Source organism: Molothrus ater, chromosome 27 (assembly GCF_012460135.2).
Source record: "Molothrus ater isolate BHLD 08-10-18 breed brown headed cowbird chromosome 27, BPBGC_Mater_1.1, whole genome shotgun sequence".
NCBI lineage: Eukaryota > Metazoa > Chordata > Aves > Passeriformes > Icteridae > Molothrus > Molothrus ater.
In genome coordinates, this window is record NC_050504.2 from 2050923 (window position 1) to 2069216 (window position 18294).

Here is an 18294-nt window from a genome sequence, read left to right on the forward strand (position 1 = left end):
CCCAGCAGCTTCAGCAGGGGAGGCCACAGAGGCCACTGCCCAGGCCAGAGAGGCCAAAGCCCCCAGAGCTGATGGGCACTCCCTGAGAGCTGAGGATGCTGCCAACAGCAGCAGAGCTGGAGGATCCCACGGCGGTGTTCTGGGGGAAGGAGCTGAGGATGGGCCCAGGCAGGGTCACCACCACGGGCGAGGGCTGGATGAAGACGGTGGAGTCCTGGCACTGCCTGACACAGGGCTCATTGCAGCTGCTGCCCAGCGGGGTGGGGCCACAGGGCTGGCACCGGGTGTAGCAGGACATGGCTGTGGGCTGCAGGTGCACCTGGGAGATAAAGAAGGGGAAAGCAGAGCACAAGGAGTGGGTGAGGATCAGCCTGGCACCCCAGCATGAGGGACCAAAGGCATGAACTGGAGACAAGCCCAGGGGCTGTATAGAGAGACCCACAGGCTTCTCCTTTCTTCAGAAGAGCCCTGCTAAGAGCTACCCAAGGAAGATCCCTGTCTGGTCCATAGCTCTGGAAGCACCTCAGACAAGCCCCAGCCTTTCCCCATGTTACACCTTCTGCCTCCTTCCCTCACCCATGGCAAGAATCCATATAAGATAAAAAAAGCATTTATAGACTGAGAAATCCCACGAGAGGAGGAGAAGGATGAGAAAAAGCTTCAGACTCACCTTGTTCTCAAGGAGATGGAGAGAGGAAGAGTGGATGAGGGAGTGAGGAGAATGAGCCCCTTTTATACTGCTCCTGCACTGCCCCAGGCTCACAGTAAGTGCACAGGGCAACAATTTTCCTACAGACTCATCTCCAAAGCAAAATATCCTTCCTAATGCCACAGGGTGTGTTTTGGTTTACATCAATGCTATAATTTAATTTCCACGTTTCTGACATCCCCACTGGGTCATGAAGATCCCTTTCATGTTAAGGCATGAGAAGCCAAACAATTTTTCTTGCAGGAACACATGAGTAATGGCTGGAGTCAATGATCTTGGAGGTCTTTCAAGCCTCCTGAAAGATGGAGTCGGATCCTCATCTCTTCCCTCATCCTCGGACCCCTGTGAACACCGTCACACTTTACCAATCCTTCTGATTCTGTGATTCATTAATTCTCTGATCATTGGCAGGAATCGAGTCTCAAAGAGATCACTGGGTTTACCCATTGGGTTGCTCCTCAATGTGTGAGGGAGGTGTTGGGTGTCTGGACCATTCCTTGTTCTCCCTCTCTCCTCACCCACGATGCCCTTTGGCTGCACAATGTGGAGCCTGACCTGGATGACACAACAAGCACAGGCCACTTTTCCAATACATGCTGTCAGTACTGAGAACACGTGTGATGTGTGAGGGAGCTGCCAAGCATCCCATTTCCCTGGGCCAGGATGGAGCTGCCCTTGTGTGACCATGTTCACAGGGGTCTTAGGATGAGGGGAGAGATGAGGATCTGACTGCATGTTTCAGAAGGCTGATTTATTATTTTATGATATATACTATATTAAAACTATACTAAAAGAATAGAAGAAAGGATTTCATCAGAAGGTTAGCTAAGAATAGAATAGCAAAGAATGATAACAAAGGCTTGTGTCTCTGACAGAGAGTCTGAGCCAGCTGACTGTGATTGGCCATTAATTAGAAACAACCACATGAGCCCAATCCCAGCTGCACCTGTTGCATTCCACAGCAGCAGATAACCATTGTTTACCTTTTGTTCCTGAGGCCTCTCAGCTTCTCAGGAGAAAAAATCCTAAGGAAAGGATTTTTCATAAAAGATGTCTGTGACACCCTTGCTGGAGGGAGACTCAGCCCTGCCTTGGACAGCCCTGCAGACATCACACCCTCCTGCCTTGGCCTCACACCAAAAGGCTGACATACAGCCAACCCAAAATTAGAGCATGACTTGCCACTGGTAGGGAGAGTCTCCCCCTGGAAATTTGCCTACTGAAGGCATTCCCTTGCCCTCTGGGATGCATCCCAGCTGCCTCCATGTCTGCAGGGCAGGGCAGTGCATCAGTCATTGGTGTATTTTGAGAGCAGGTTTTGTAGCCAGGGCTTTTCTGAGCACATCCCCTCCCTGAGCATCCCCAAGCATGTGGCACTGCAGTTTCCCCAAAGCTCTCACATGTGGGGAAATGGAGGAGGTTTCCTTCCCTTTCCAGTGGAGCTGGGTTTTTCTGTATACTGAGGAGGCATTTGGAGCATTAGAAAGTCCCAATTCCCTGCAGAAGCTACAGAGCTTTGGACCTCAGGATGTCAAAAGCTTTGACCCCACAGCAGTGGGGCAGTGTTTTCTGAAACCCCTTCTTTCAGCTCCTGAGCCTCCAGGAGAGCTCCCCTCCACAGCCCGGTGTCTTTTCACCAGGAAGATGAGTCCTTGTGTCCATTCTCTCCTTCCATCAGCATCTCCTCCTGTTTTCCTGTGTTTTGCCTTGACTTTTCATGTCTTTTTGATCCACGAGGTGCCCCATAAGATGCTGCCAGCTTGTCTGATCTCTCCACAGGTGCCTGTGAAGGCACATCTGACCTGCCAGATGTGAGTGGAAGAGTTGGCATGTTTGAAGTCCAGGGTCTGTACATTGGTACTCAAATAATCCCTGACCTAACCCTGACTTGAAGCGTTCCCTGACTGCTGGCACCTCCCAAAGGGGGCTTGGAGGTGCTTTCTTTGACACCAACACTCCTGTGCCCATCACCAGCTCACACACTTACATTGCTCCACTCTGTTTAAATGCACCCACAGCTGATCCTCCTCCTCAGGAGGGGAGGTTTTCCCTACCCCACTTTCTGAGCAATATCAGGAGGTTTTTTCTTGGGACACTAAAATGAAGTCCAAGACCCAGAAGCCTTGAAGAACCTTCCCCTTTCCTGTAACCCTTGGAAGAATTGTGCCTTGCTTTTCTCTGTGAAGAGAAATGTGGCAGTAGGGCTGTCCCTGCAGAGGCAGCTGCCACCAGGGGCAAGGCACTGCCCTGAGCCAGCATCCCCTGCCTGCAGGGACCCTCCGGCCTGGGGGCACCTCCTGTGCCTGCAGGGACACCTCTGATCCCGGGGGTGCTCAGGCCTGGCCAGGCACACGTGGAAGGAGCTGCAGCACAGAGCAAGCATGTCAGAAATGAGGAAATGAAATGGCAGCCTGGATGGAAATCAAACCACAGCGTGTGGCGTTAGGGCGGATATTTTGCTTTGGAGGTGAATGTGTTGGAAAATTACTGTCCTAGTGCAGTGCCTGGGGGAATGGGGCAGTGCAGGAGCTGTATAAAAGGGGGACCTTCTCCTTGCTCTCTCATTCACTCCTCTCACCTCCATCTCCTTGGGATCAAGGTGAGTCTGAAGCCCTTGCTTTTCTTCCTCCTTTGGGCTTTCTGATCACATTCTGTGCTTTAAATCCATGTGGGTTGCTGAGAGCTGCTTGTTATGGGAGAGGGAAGGGGCAGAAGTTGTTCATGGAAAGAGGTTGGGTTTTGGATGAGCTGTTTCCTGAGCTGTTGTGCATGGGGAGAGGCTGGGTTTTGTCTGTGATTTCTCGTGAGTTCTGGCCTAGGTGTGGAAGTCCCTGCACATGGTCACTCTTAAGGAGATTCTTGGGAGCCTGAGCAGACAGTGAAGGGGTTGGGTCTCTCTAAGCATCCTCCTGCTGTCTTCTCCATCTCTTTGCTATTCTCCATCATGGTGTGCCAACAGACTGCACTGACATAGTGCAGTCAACTCTGCTTCCCCCTTCTTTATCTCCCAGGTGCACCTGCAGCCCACAGCCATGTCCTGCTACACCCGGTGCCAGCCCTGTGGCCCCACCCCGCTGGGCAGCAGCTGCAATGAGCCCTGTGTCAGGCAGTGCCAGGACTCCACCGTCTTCATCCAGCCCTCGCCCGTGGTGGTGACCCTGCCTGGGCCCATCCTCAGCTCCTTCCCCCAGAACACCGCCGTGGGATCCTCCACCTCTGCTGCTGTTGGCAGCATCCTCAGCTCTCAGGGAGTGCCCATCAGCTCTGGGGGCTTTGGCCTCTCTGGCCTGGGCAGTGGCCTCTGTGGCCTCCCCTGCTGAAGCTGCTGGGGAAGGAACCCAGGCACTCCAGGATGGAACCGCCCTGGGCACGCAGCATGGCCTTGGTGCTTCCTGAGGGGCTGAGCAAGCCCTGCAGCCCTTGCAGAGGGACAGGGCCAGCCTGGGCTCTTGGCAAGCACAGCCCAGGCCTGCCTCTGTCCCCTGCCACTCTCTCCTTTCCCTCCTGTGTCCTTGTTCCCTTGTGCTCCCCGGGGCTGTGAGTCCCACTCAGCCATCCTGGGGAGCACTGCTGGCTCTGCACTCCTTTGTGGGCACCTGCTTGCAAAACACAACAGACTGTTGTTTGCCCCTGGTGCTCTCTGCATTGGCCCCTCACCTTGGATTGACCTAATTTTCCTGGTTTGACTCAATAAAGTTCTTTTGCATCGCAGTCCATGTTTCCCTCTCATTTATTCCCCTGCAGATCCTCTCCCAACATGCCCAAAATGAGAGGTGTTGCTCGGTGCTGGTTGTGGGAAGGGATTGTGGGGGATGGTTGTTCACAGGGTGTTAACACAGGCTCACTTTAAATATTCTTAATGATGCAATAGGAAACTCCATTTTCTAATTTTCTCTACTGACATCTAATTGCTGCTTCCAGTAAATTGTACTTATCTAAGCCTGTGATATTTGGTTTTTGTGCCTACAATTCTCCTCCACAGCCCTCCACAGAAGGAGTGGAAGGGGTGAGAGCAGCACATGGCTTTATTTGAAACATTAAATGGAGAATACCATGGTCAAGCCACAACAAAGATCTTACTGTACTTTCCAGCCTAATTCAGTAAAAAAGGAGCCCTAACCAGCAGAACAGGCAGCAGCTGCCTCCCCTAGTCAGGGACATCAGGGAATAAAAACCTTAAAGATGTAATTGTCCTGGTTTGGCCCAGGTGAGCAGGAGGGGGCATGGGCAAGACCTCCATGTTATCATTCCAGCTCATGTCCTTTCCATATTTATTCTCTTGCTTCCAGGAAGAAGGCTGTTCCTCCCAGTGGGAAAAACCCTGAAGAAGGGTGAAACCACCTGAAATTGTTTCACTTTCCTGAAAATAATTTCTTAGTCTCATAGCTTTTGGTATTAATATTGTAGCTGTTACTGTTTGTTTTCTTGTCTCATGGCTGTTTCCAGTAAATTGTTCTTATCTCAACCTTTGATCTTTGACTTTTGTGCTTCCAGCTGGAAGGGAAGGGGAAGCCAGTGTTGGTGTGGATTTTTTTTTAGCAAGACTACTAAATTGGAGAATACCATCCCTAAACCACAACAGTAACAAATCAAGATGTTGTGTGCCAGTGGAGCAGATTGCAGTTAGCATCTCTTACTCTGGGACATCCATGGAAAAAGAAGTTTTTAAGGATGTAGTAAATGAAGATGTTGATGTGTGCCTATGCATACATTGCTAACCTGACAGAATATTCAAGGTCCATGTATCCTATAGCTGAATTCTGTTCATTGCAATACTGAAAGTCACACCTACAGGTCAAAAAGACCCTCTGGCCAGGTGAAGAGCCTTCTCCTGAGCTGGGGTTGTGTCTCTTGTATGGAACTCAGCACCCAATCCCAATAGAGAGCTGTACTTGGAAAGCTTCTAACTCTGAATTTCTGAGTACAAATAATGGCATGAAAAGTCTGGTGGGTATGCTTGATTTGAGGAATTCCACCAAGCGCCCAGGCTTGTGCATCTCTAACATAAATAATCAATGTCTGTGCTGTGTGTGACTATTGAGTTGTTGTGGAGTGGGTCACAAATCTGATTTTCTGGGCAACACAACCAAACCCAATCTGTGATTCCATGGGAACACAGTCTGTGAGAAGGCAGCCCACTGCACTGTGTCCCTCCTTTTGGGAATCCTGTGGTTAGGATGGGACCTCCTGGAGCCTGATGGGAAACTGGTCCTTTGTCTTGTGTGTAACTCATTCACTGCTGAGTACACGTGTCAAACATTCAGCTTAAAGAGGACAGAGGTGCATGGTTGTCCCTGGACTATGCAGGATAATTTTATTAAGTTCTAGGGTTATTCTATTCTATTCTATTCTATTCTATTCTATTCTATTCTATTCTATTCTATTCTATTCTATTCTATTCTATCCAAGAAGAACTTTGGGGTGCCTATGGGATGATAGGCCTGCCACAAATCAGAACTGTGCTCTGGCAGCCCAGAGAGCCAACTGTGTCCTGGGCTGCATCCAAACCAGCTTGGACAGCAGGACAAGGGAGGGGATTCTGCCATGAACAGGTGAGACCCCACCTGCAGAGCTGCCTCCAACTCAGGGGTCCCAGCACAGGAAGGACGTGGAGCTGTTGGAGCGAGTCCAGAGGAATCTGAGATTGTCAGAGGGATGGAGCAGCTCTGCTGTGAGGAAGGGCTGGGAGAATTGGGGTTGCTCAGCCTGGAGAGAAAAAGCTTTGGGGTGATGTAATTGTGGTCTTGCAGTACCTGAAGGGAATTTACAGTCAAGATGGAGAGAGACAATTTACAAGAATATGTAGTGACAGGAGAAGGGGAATGGCTTCACACTGACAGAGAGTAAATTTAGACTGTATATCAAGAAGCAATCCTTTATAACAAGGGTGGGGAGGCCCTGGCACAGGGTGCCCAGAGAAGCTGTGGCTGCCCCTGGATCCCTGGAGGCGTTCAAGGCCAGGCTGAGATGGGGCTTGCAGCAATCTGGGATAGTGTAAGTTGTCCCTGCCCATGAGAGGGGATGGAACTGGATGAGCTTTGAGGTCCTTTCCAAGCCAACCCATCCTGGGATTTTACCATTCTTTTCAGATCCATTGAGACAAGGAAACTCAGAACCCAGAGGGTCCCTCAGTGCACACTGAGCACTCCCAATGCCAGCCTGTGTTGACAGCCAGTGCAAAACCAGCCCCAACAACACCCCCCAAAAACATCCCTGGGGCAACATCTCTGCCTTGGGAGAGTGTCTGCAGGGCAAAGGATGACACAGAGGCACAGGCTGGGATGCAGCAGAGCTTTAATGGGTCAAAAGAGGGAGGAGAGGGGGATCCAGGTGGAGACTCCCAGGTGGAGCAGTTTCAGCAGGGGAGGCCACAGAGGCCACTGCCCAGGCCAGAGAGGCCAAAGCCCCCAGAGCTGATGGGCACTCCCTGAGAGCTGAGGATGCTGCCAACAGCAGCAGAGCTGGAGGATCCCACGGCGGTGTTCTGGGGGAAGGAGCTGAGGATGGGCCCAGGCAGGGTCACCACCACGGGCGAGGGCTGGATGAAGACGGTGGAGTCCTGGCACTGCCTGACACAGGGCTCATTGCAGCTGCTGCCCAGCGGGGTGGGGCCACAGGGCTGGCACCGGGTGTAGCAGGACATGGCTTGGGGCTGCAGGTGCACCTGAGAGAGAGGGAAGGAAAATCAAGGCATGAGGGATGTTTCAAATGGAATGTGTCACCCCCCTGTATGAGGGAGTCCCTTTTCCTCATCCATAAAGACTTCACCAGGATCCCAGAGGCATCTCCTTTCCCTCAGAAGAGCACAACAGGAATTGCAGGCCCAGGGAGGACCCCACATAGCCCACTGCTCCAGAGACGTCTCTGCAAAGCCTGAACCTTTTCCTCTCCCCATTTTCTTCATCCTTTCCTCTCCCAGAGTAAGCATTCTTGGAGCCCCAGAATATGACAGAGAGGTATTTGCAGAGACACCCCATAAGAGCTAGAAAAGGAGGACAAGAAGAAAGTCTTCAAATCTCACCTTGTTCCCAACAAGATGGAGCTGAAGGAGTGGATGAGAGAGTGAGGAGAAGATGCTGCTTTTATACTGCTCCTGCACCGCCCCAGGCCCTCTGTCACTGCACAAGGACAGTAATTTTCCTACAGACCTGCCTCCCAAGGAAAATATCTTCCCTGATGCCACAGGTTGTGCTTTTGTTTCCATCAGCTCTGCCATTTTAATTTCCTCATTTCTTACGTGACTAATAGGCCTCCAAGGATTATTTCAAGCACTGAGATGAAAGACCCAAGGTTTTTCTGGGCAGTGACACATCAGGACGTGCAGAAGATGAGTTGCACATGCTGGAGGGGTCTGTGCAGACAGTTGACACCTATTTAGGAAATATGCTCTGGTTGTTTTCTACCCTCTTTGCAGGCAGCTGAACATCCCCTCCCTGTCTTCTCCTCTTGTGTCAGTTTGTTTGGCAAGGCTGTCCCCTCTCATGCCTGCATTGTGGGGTTACCAATGTGTGCCACCAGCAGTTGTGAGGGAAAATAACTTTGCTCTCCTGAACACCAGGATTCCTTGAGATGCCTCATGGAGCTGGGTCCCTTTTCACTCTCATAGAGGCGTGTGGAGGTTCAGAAAATACCTTGCTCTTCCCATTTTCCCCAGATCACCCTACACTTTGGCCCCATACTAGCCAAGGATGCTTTTCCAAACCAAGCAAATTGTCCTGAGAGCCCCCTGAGCTGTGGGAGTGATGGTAACAAGTTCATGCTGAGGGCAATTTCTGTTTGAGCTGCCTGGAGCTCTGTACAAGGAACAGCCCAGTGACTGAAGATGGTTTGGCTGAGGTGTGGATGGAGCTGCCCTTGCTGGAGGGGAATTCAGCAGTGTTGGCTCATGGGCTGCCCACAGCACATCACAAGGCCAACCCAAAATTACACTGTGACTCCCCACAGGTAGAGAGAGTCTCCCCCTGGAAATTTGCCTACTCAAGGCATTCCCTTGCCCTCCTGCGATGCTCCCCAGCTGCCTCCATGTCTGCAGGGCAGGGAAGTGCAGCCCTGCTTGATGTGGTTTGAGAGCTGGGCCCTTCTGAGCACATCCCCTCCCTGAGCATCCCCAGGCATGCGGTACCACAGGGTCCTTCCAGCTCTCACTCACTCGGGAGCTGGGCATGATTCAACTTCTCTGAAAGGTGAAACATGCCCAGGTGCTGATTTGTGCTCCAGGCTGAGGCAGCCTTTGGGTCAGGGGAAACGAAGCATGAAGAAGCACTAATGGCAGAAGTCATGTCATGTAAAGCCAAGGGATGTGTCCCAGATGGTGGGGAGATGCTTTCCACAAACCTTTAGCTCTGTAAAACATTCAGGAGAGCCTCCCCACCACAGCCTGAGAGAAGCCTCAGGCCATGAAGATGAGGCCAGTGCCTCCCTTCTACCCTCTGCTTGTATGGGTTGGCTTTTCTCAGGCTATCCTTGACTTGGAGCTCACTCACTGCAATTACAAACAGAACTTCACTGTCCCAAGCCAACATCTGCCTGCCCAGGACCATTCTGGTACCTCTGCACTCACTGGCATGACTCTTCATGGGGTATCTTCAAGTTGTGGCACATGAAAGGATCATGCAAGGCAGAGCAGGAATGTCAGCAATGAGGAAATGAAATGGCAGCGTTGACAGAAACAAAAGCACAACCTGTGGCATTAGGGAGGATATTTTGCTATGGTGATGAGTCTGTAGGAAAATTCCTGCCTTAGTGAAGTGACTGTGGGCCAGGGGCAGTGCAGGAGCAGTATAAAAGCAGCACCTTCTCCTCACTCTCACATCCAATCCTCTTGTCTCTGTCTCCATCTTATTGAGAACAAGGTAAGGTTGAAGATTTTTCTCCTCTCACTGCTTCTATTCTCCCTCCTGTTTTCTGGATGTACCTGCTCCTTTGTTCTATGCCAGGTCACAGGGCTGCTTATGGTGGGAGAGGGACAGGAACAGAAAGTGTGCACAGGGAGAACTTGGGACACAGCTGAAGTGAGGGATGGGATAGGTGGGATTACCCTGGGCTTGGTTGCTCTTGGCAGGGAACTTCTTTGGCTAAATGGAAGAAGAAGCCGGTGGGCATCAATACAACAGCTCCAGCTCTTGTTCCCATCTTGGCTTGAGAGTGTAGCTGCATGGTGGGGTGATGAGTTGCTCTTCAAAAACCCCTCATGACTTTTCCCTTCCGTCTCTCCCAGGTGCATCTGCAGCCCACAGCCATGTCCTGCTACACCCGGTGCCAGCCCTGTGGCCCCACCCCGCTGGGCAGCAGCTGCAATGAGCCCTGTGTCAGGCAGTGCCAGGACTCCACCGTCTTCATCCAGCCCTCGCCCGTGGTGGTGACCCTGCCTGGGCCCATCCTCAGCTCCTTCCCCCAGAACACCGCCGTGGGATCCTCCAGCTCTGCTGCTGTTGGCAGCATCCTCAGCTCTCAGGGAGTGCCCATCAGCTCGGGGGGCTTTGGCCTCTCTGGCCTGGGCAGTGGCCTCTGTGGCCTCCCCTGCTGAATCTGCTCCACCTGGGAGTCTCCACCTGGATCCCCCTCTCCTCCCTCTTTTGACCCATTAAAGCTCTGCTGCATCCCAGCCTGTGCCTCTGTGTCATCCTTTGCCCTGCAGACACTCTCCCAAGGCAGAGATGTTGCCCCAGGGGTGTTTTTGGGGGGTGTTGTTGGGGCTGGTTTTGCACTGGCTGTCAACACAGGCTGGCATTGGGAGTGCTCAGTGTGCACTGAGGGACCCTCTGGGTTCTGAATTTCCTTGTCTCAATGGATCTGAAAAGAATGGTAAAATCCCAGGATGGGTTGGCTTGGAAAGGACCTCAAAGCTCATCCAGTTCCATCCCCTCTCATGGGCAGGGACAACTTACACGATCCCAGATTGCTGCAAGCCCCATCTCAGCCTGGCCTTGAACACATCCAGGGATCCAGGGGCAGCCACAGCTTCTCTGGGCACCCTGTGCCAGGTCCTCCCCACCCTTGTTATAAAGGATTGCTTCTTGATATACAGTCTAAATTTACTTTCTGTTAGTGTGAAGCCATTCCCCTTGTCCTGTCACTACACATATTCTTGTAAATAGTCTCTCTCCATCTTGACTGTGGATTCCCTTCAGGTACTGCAAGACCACAATTACATCAGCCGAAATCTTTTCCTGAGTGCTCAGTGTGCACTGAGTGACCCTCTGGGTTTTGAGTTTCTCTGCCTCTTTGCATCAGAATGGAATTTCTGGAAAGAGTTCAGTGGCTACCTTGTACTTCACACACTTTCTCATTGTCTCTCAGTCAGCTCAGCGCTGCATTGGAGGTACCAAGCAGTGAATGTGTTGCTGCAAGGACACAGCTTCCAGCTTCCCATCAGGTGCCAGGCAAACCCTTCCTATCAGTACTGTGCCACTGTACCAGTCACTCAAAGTTCCACTAAAACTCACCCTGAACACTTCCCATGATGGGACATGCCATTTTCCATTTCCCACCGCATCATTAACTTCTTCCTTATGTCCCACCTACATCTACCCTATTTCAGTTTAAAAGTGTTGCTCCTTGCCCAGTCACTGCAGGCCTTGATATAATATCTCTCTCCAGCTTCCTTTTCTCTCCCCTTTACATATTGAAATGCTGCAATAAGGTGTCCCCAGAGCCTGCCTGAAAAAACTCAAGTCCCTCAGCCTTTCTCCATGGCAGGGACAATGCATCTGTGTGATCATTTCTGCAGCCCTTGTCTGGAGCTGCTCTAACAGGTCCATGCCTATTTTGAATTGAGGACTCCAGACTGGATTCAGGGTTCCAGGAAGGGTCTAACAAGAGCTGACCTGCTGGCTGTGTTTCTGTTTGTGCAGACCAAGACATGACTGAATTTCTGCATGTCAAGAACACATTGCTGGCCCATGTCCAATTTTTCTACCTCCGTGATTTCTGGTTCCTTCTCTGCAGGGCTGGTCTCAACCATTTCTCTTCCAGTGCTGGCCTTGTTGAAGTTCCTGAGTTTCACATGGGACCATTCTCAAATCTGCCAAGATCCCTCTGAATTGAAACACTTTCCTCAAGCTTCAGCTTGGTGACATTCACTTGTTGAGTGTCCACTCAGTCCCACTATCTATGTTATTGATGACCATGTTAACAAATATTGGTCCCTGTACTGATCCCTGATGGACACCACTCATCACTGGTTTCCACTTGGACATTGAGCCCATGAGTATAAATCCTTGGATGCTCCCAGAATTCTCTTGAAAATGTCTCTCTGTGACTTGCAGATGAGGAAGGAAGCCATGACTCCCCAACTGATCCTCTGACCATCAGATCCAGCTTTGCCCAAACCTCCCTCCTGGCCTTGGAGCCCATTCTGCAGAAGGACAAATGACCTCAGCTGACAAAAGGGCTGTTCCTGGTCATGTAGAATCATAGAATCACTTAGGTATGAAAAGACCTTTAAGATTAAGGGGTCCAACCATTAACCCAGCTCTTCCAAGCCCAACACTAAACCATGTCCCCAAGTGTCACAACTAAATATCGTTTAAATCCCTCCAGGGATGGTGATTCCACCACAGCACTGGGCACATATAATACCATGCTTAGCAATAAATCTATGGACAGTCTTCCCAGAGTAGCCATTCTTTGGACACTGCTTAGGCATTGATCTGCTGCAGCCACATGATTGCCTTGGAACCACTTGGTTTTCTCTTTTTTCTCCCATTGCTGCACAGAATGTCCTGCTCTTGACACCAGGGTGTGTCACGCTCTTGCTTTTCCAATTTCCCCCCTTCCCACTGGGTCAGCAGATGATGAGGACACTGCTCAGTGCTTAGTGCTGCTCATAACACCACAAGGACCCACCTGCAGTGCTTGTCCTCTTTGCCCTGCTCCTTCCTTGTCTCTGCCCAGGGCTTCCTAGGAAAGTTTTTGGAGAGATGGTGGCAGGAAAAGACAGTGGGAAGGAAGAGAGACAGCAGGTGTGGGCTGAGTGACTCAAAGGGCTGTCCAGAAGCAGCTGAGGGAGGGCTGGACTGCTGCAGGACACAGGAAATCATCCTTGGAGTAGACAGGGCCAGAGAAGAGGATTGGTTCATTCTACCAGCTCCAAGCATAGAAAGAAGGATAGAAAGCAGCAATACCATAATAAAGCCGATTTAACTCTCCTGTCTTAAAAGGCATCCAAACACCTCCTAAATCTGTCACACAGAACCATCCCTGAGCAACACCTCATCCTTGGGAATCTTGGGAGAATGACAACAGGGAAAAGATGACACAGAGGCATGGGCTGGGATGCAAAAGAAATTTAATGAGTCAAAAGATGAGAACAAGGTCACGCTGAGTGGAGGCCTCAGTGCAGAGAGCAGCAGGGGCAGCTCAGAATCTCAATCACATGGCTGTGGCAGAGATCCCAGCAGGTTCCACCTGCCTGATGCACAGAGGGAGCAGGGCCAGCGGGTGCTCCCCAGGATGGCTGTGTGGGACACACAGCCCAGGGAGCACAAGAAGTCACTCTGAGTGGTAGACAGAGCACTGATGCTCAATCCCTGGGCTTGTACCACCTGGGAGTCCCTGGATTCCTTCCCCAGGGAAGGAAGCTTCCACTTTCCAGCAGCTTTAGCAGGGGAGGCTCCTCACGCCACAGAGGCCACTGCCCAGGCCAGAGAGGCCAAAGCCCCCCGAGCTGATGGGCACTCCCTGAGAGCTGAGGATGCTGCCAACAGCAGCAGAGGTGGAGGATCCCACGGCGGTGTTCTGGGGGAAGGAGCTGAGGATGGGCCCAGGCAGGGTCACCACCACGGGCAAGGGCTGGATGAAGACGGTGGAGTCCTGGCACTGCCTGACACAGGGCTCATTGCAGCTGCTGCCCAGCGGGGTGGGGCCACAGGGCTGGCACCGGGTGTAGCAGGACATGGCTGTGGGCTGCAGATGCACCTGAGAGAGAAGAGAGGAGCAGACCGTGAGGGGAGTTTTAAGAGCAGCCTCACCACACCAGGAGGGAGATCCTTTCTCTCAGCCCCTATGAGCACCACCATGAAGGCCAAAGCCAGGGACAACCCCTCCCAACCCACAGCTCAGGAGACACCTCAGTCTATATCCAGACTTTCTCCACAACACATCTCCCCTCTCCCAAGCAGCCTCAAGACACAGCAGGGAACAAGGACAGACATATCTGATCAGAAATCCCAGAGAATTACAAGGGGGAAGAGAAAAGGAAGGAGAAAGAGCACAAGGAGAACCCAGAGGAAGACAAGAAAGGGCTCAAAACTCACCTTGTTCCCAACAAGATGGAGCTGAAGGAGTGGATGGGAGAGTGAGGAGAAGATGCTGCTTTTATACTGCTCCTGCACCGCCCCAGGCCCACAGGCACTGCACAGGGCAATAATTTTCCTACTCACTCATCTCCAAAGCAGACTGTCCTCCCAAATGCCCCAGGTTGTGCTCTGGTTTCTGTCAACGCTGCCATTTCATTTCCCCATTGCTGACATGGCCATTAGGCCACAGAGGATCTTTTGAAGTGTTGGCATGAGAGGCCTGAGGCTTTCCCGAGCACCATCACGTCAGTACAGGCAGATGTGCCCCCACGTGCTCCAGAGGGCTGTGGCTGTGGGCAAGTATGTGGGGAGTGTTTTTACAAACTCCTGTGTGGAAACATGGTCGTTCCTTCCCACCAAACAATCCCCTCCTGAGCACCTGAAGTCTTCCCTCAGTGTGGGCGTGCTGCATCCCTGTCCCTTCTGCTGCCTCCCTGCTCAGGCCACAGCTCACTGGGCATTGCCTCTCTGGGCAGGTTTGGTGCATTGCTGGTTTCAAATGGCTTTGCCCAAGGAAATCTCCTTCAGGGAAGACATCTCCTGGTTGATTTGGCACAGTTGTCTCCTGTCACAGTCATCTCTGGGGGACCCCAGCCTGTGCTGTCCACAGGCTTGTGGAAGGAGGTTGTTGTCCTCCCTAATCCTGTGATTCCTGAAGAAGTTCTTTAGGGTTGGGCCTCACTGTCCTCTCTGTCAGAGGCGTCTGTTGGCTCCCAAGATATCACCATGTTCTTCCCTCTCTCCTCACCCCACAACACAATTTCCTGCATGATTTTGTACCAAAATCTGCAGGACACACAAGCACAGGCCACCTTTTCAATACACATTGTCAATCCTGCAAGAATCTCTGACCTGTGAGGGAGCTGCCAAGCATCCCTTTTCCCTGGGCTAGGATGGAGCTGCCCCTGCTGGAGGGGGACTCAGCCCTGCCTTGGACAGCCCTGCAGACATCACACCCTCCTGCCTTGGCCTCACACCAAAAGGCTGACACACAGCCAACCCAAAATTAGAGCATGACTTGCCACTGGTAGGGAGAGTCTCCCCCTGGAAATTTGCCTACTGAAGGCATTCCCTTGCCCTCTGGGATGCATCCCAGCTGCCTCCATGTCTGCAGGGCAGGGCAGTGCATCAGTCCATGGTGTATTTTCAGAGCAGGTTTTGTAGCCAGGGCTTTTCTGAGCACATCCCCTCCCTGAGCATCCCCAGGCATGTGGCACTGCAGGGTCCTGCCAGGCCTCAGGATCCTGCCAGGCCTCAATCCTTTGGGCAACTCCACTTCTTTTCCAGGACAGCCATCTTCATGCACAGGCCTGTCCCCACACCCCAGCAGGCAACCCCAAAGTGTCACAGACATCTTCTTATGAAAAATCCTTTCCTTAGGATTTTTCCCTCCTGAGAAGCTGAGAGGCCTGAGGAACAAAATGTAACCAATGGTTATCTGCTGCTGTGGAATGCAACAGGTGCATCTGGGATTGGGCTCATGTGGTTGTTTGTAATTAATGACCAATCACAGCCCAGCTGGCTCAGACCCTCTGTCCGAGACACAAACCTTTGTTATCATTCCTTTTCTATTCTTAGCTTAGCTAGCCTTCTGATGAAACCTTTTCTTCTATTCTTCTAGTATAGTTTTAATGTAATATATAAAATAATAAATCAAGCCTTCTGTAACATGGAGTCAGATCTCCGTCTCTTCCCTCATTCAAAAACCCCAGAGAACACCATCACACCAAAGGCCATTGCCCTCAGCCTGACCAGCTTGGCAGCACTGGGGTGTTCTCAGCACTGACAGTGAGTTTTGAAAAAGTGGGGAGGATTTTGTGCGTCCCCCAGGTCAGGGTGCAGCCAAAATGCATCATGGGGTGAGGAGAGGGGAGAAAGAGAGTGATGTCCCAAGAGCCAATATATCCCTGAGGTGGTGAGAGCTGAGGCACCTGAGCCCACAGGATTTGTTGGGTGATCAAGAGGTTTTTGATAGGACAGTGCTCTCCTTCCACAAGCCTGCTGACAGCACAGGTTGGGGTGCCCCAGAGATGGCAGTGAGAAGAGACAATTCTGCCAAATAAACCAGGAGAAGTCTTCCCTGAAGGAGAAGATTTCCTTGGGCAAAGCCATTTGAAACCAGCACCAAACCTCCCAGAGAGGCAATGCTCAGTGAAAAAGGGATGCTTAGCAGCTCCCTCACAGGTCGGGGATTCTTGCAGCATTGACAATGTGTTTTGAAAAAGTGTCCTGTGCTTGTGTGTCCTGCAGATTATGGTACAAAACATGCAGGAAATTGCCAACAGACGCCTCTGACAGAGAGGACGGTGAGGCCCAACCCTAAAGAACTTCTTCAGGAATCACAGGATTAGGGAGGACAACAACCTCCTTCCACAAGCCTGTGGACAGCACAGGCTGGGGTCCCCCGGAGATGGCAATGAGAGGAGACAACTGTGCCAAATCAACCAGGAGATGTCTTCCCTGAAGGAGAAGATTTCCTTGGGCAAAGCCATTTGAAACCAGCAATGCACCAAACCTGCCCAGAGAGGCAATGCCCAGTGAGCTGTGGCCTGAGCAGGGAGGCAGCAGAAGGGACAGGGATGCAGCACGCCCACACTGAGGGAAGACTTCAGGTGCTCAGGAGGGGATTGTTTGGTGGGAAGGAACGACCATGTTTCCACACAGGAGTTTGTAAAAACACTCCCCACATATTTGCCCACAGCCACAGCCCTCTGGAGCACGTGGGGGCACATCTTCTGCCTGTACTGACGTGATGGTGCTCGGGAAAGCCTCAGGCCTCTCATGCCAACACTTCAAAAGATCCTCTGTGGCCTAATGGCCATGTCAGCAATGGAGAAATGAAATGGCAGCGTTGACAGAAACCAAAGCACAACCTGGGGCATTTGGGAGGACAGTCTGCTTTGGAGATGAGTGAGTAGGAAAATTACTGCCCTGTGCAGTGCCTATGGGCCTGGGGCGGTGCAGGAGCAGTATAAAAGCAGCACCTTCTCCTCACTCCCCCATCCACTCCTTCAGCTCCATCTTGTTGGGAACAAGGTGAGTTTTGAGCCCTTTCTTGTCTTCCTCTGGGTTCTCCTTGTGGTCTTTCTCCTTCCTTTTCTCTTCCCCCTTGTAATTCTCTGGGATTTCTGATCAGATATGTCTGTCCTTATTCCCTGCTGTGTCTTGAGGCTGCTTGGGAGAGGGGAGATGTGTTGTGGAGAAAGTCTGGATATAGACTGAGGTGTCCCCTGAGCTGTGGGTTGGGAGGGGTTGTCCCTGGCTTTGGCCTTCATGGTGGTGCTCATAGGGGCTGAGAGAAAGGATCTCCCTCCTGGTGTGGTGAGGCTGCTCTTAAAACTCCCCTCACGGTCCGCTCCTCTCTTCTCTCTCAGGTGCATCTGCAGCCCACAGCCATGTCCTGCTACACCCGGTGCCAGCCCTGCCAGCCCTGTGGCCCCACCCCGCTGGGCAGCAGCTGCAATGAGCCCTGTGTCAGGCAGTGCCAGGACTCCACCGTCTTCATCCAGCCCTCGCCCGTGGTGGTGACCCTGCCTGGGCCCATCCTCAGCTCCTTCCCCCAGAACACCGCCGTGGGATCCTCCACCTCTGCTGCTGTTGGCAGCATCCTCAGCTCTCAGGGAGTGCCCATCAGCTCTGGGGGCTTTGGCCTCTCTGGCCTGGGCAGTGGCCTCTGCGGCGTGAGGAGCCTCCCCTGCTAAAGCTGCTGGAAACTGGAAGCTTCCTTCCCTGGGGAAGGAATCCAGGGACTCCCAGGTGGTACAAGCCCAGGGATTGAGCATCAGTGCTCTGTCTACCACTCAGAGTGGCTTCTTGTGCTCCCTGGGCTGTGTGTCCCACACAGCCATCCTGGGGAGCACCCGCTGGCCCTGCTCCCTCTGTGCATCAGGCAGGTGGAACTTGCTGGGATCTCTGCCACAGCCATGTGATTGAGATTCTGAGCTGCCCCTGCTGCTCTCTGCACTGAGGCCTCCACTCAGTGTGACCTTGTTCTCATCTTTTGACTCATTAAATTTCTTTTGCATCCCAGCCCATGCCTCTGTGTCATCTTTTCCCTGTTGTCATTCTCCCAAGATTCCCAAGGATGAGGTGTTGCTCAGGGATGGTTCTGTGTGACAGATTTAGGAGGTGTTTGGATGCCTTTTAAGACAGGAGAGTTAAATCGGCTTTATTATGGTATTGCTGCTTTCTATCCTTCTTGCTATGCTTGGAGCTGGTAGAATGAACCAATCCTCTTCTCTGGCCCTGTCTACTCCAAGGACGATTTCCTGTGTCCTGCAGCAGTCC

At 52.0% G+C, this 18294-nt stretch overlaps 4 protein-coding genes and 1 pseudogene across 4 annotated transcripts; 3 read left to right on the forward strand and 2 right to left on the reverse strand.

The window, feature by feature from the left end:
* Positions 1-296: 296 nt before the first annotated feature.
* LOC118696475 (feather keratin 1-like) lies at positions 297-4029 on the forward strand. The gene is made up of 3 exons (XM_054517456.1): positions 297-321; positions 3271-3308; positions 3721-4029. Exons 1-3 carry the CDS (start codon positions 297-299, stop codon positions 4027-4029), a joined length of 372 nt encoding a protein of 123 aa, XP_054373431.1.
* A 3035-nt stretch (positions 4030-7064) lies between these two features.
* LOC129046946 (feather keratin 1-like) lies at positions 7065-8386 on the reverse strand (annotated as a pseudogene).
* Positions 8387-8822: 436 nt separating this feature from the next.
* LOC118696626 (feather keratin 1-like) lies at positions 8823-10235 on the forward strand. The gene is made up of 3 exons (XM_036398851.1): positions 8823-8827; positions 9453-9561; positions 9927-10235. The coding sequence occupies exons 1-3, from the start codon at positions 8823-8825 to the stop codon at positions 10233-10235; spliced, it is 423 nt and encodes a 140-aa protein (XP_036254744.1).
* A 3074-nt stretch (positions 10236-13309) lies between these two features.
* On the reverse strand, positions 13310-14009 carry LOC118696617 (feather keratin 2-like). Its single transcript, XM_036398837.2, has 2 exons — positions 13966-14009; positions 13310-13627 (listed from the first exon to the last, which is right to left on the reverse strand). Exon 2 carries the CDS (start codon positions 13604-13606, stop codon positions 13310-13312), a length of 297 nt encoding a protein of 98 aa, XP_036254730.1. The 5' UTR covers positions 13607-13627; positions 13966-14009.
* Positions 14010-16996: 2987 nt separating this feature from the next.
* Positions 16997-17708, forward strand: LOC129046953 (feather keratin 1-like). Its single transcript, XM_054517458.1, has 2 exons — positions 16997-17043; positions 17382-17708. The coding sequence occupies exon 2, from the start codon at positions 17403-17405 to the stop codon at positions 17706-17708; it is 306 nt and encodes a 101-aa protein (XP_054373433.1). The 5' UTR covers positions 16997-17043; positions 17382-17402.
* The last annotated feature ends 586 nt before the right edge of the window (positions 17709-18294 follow it).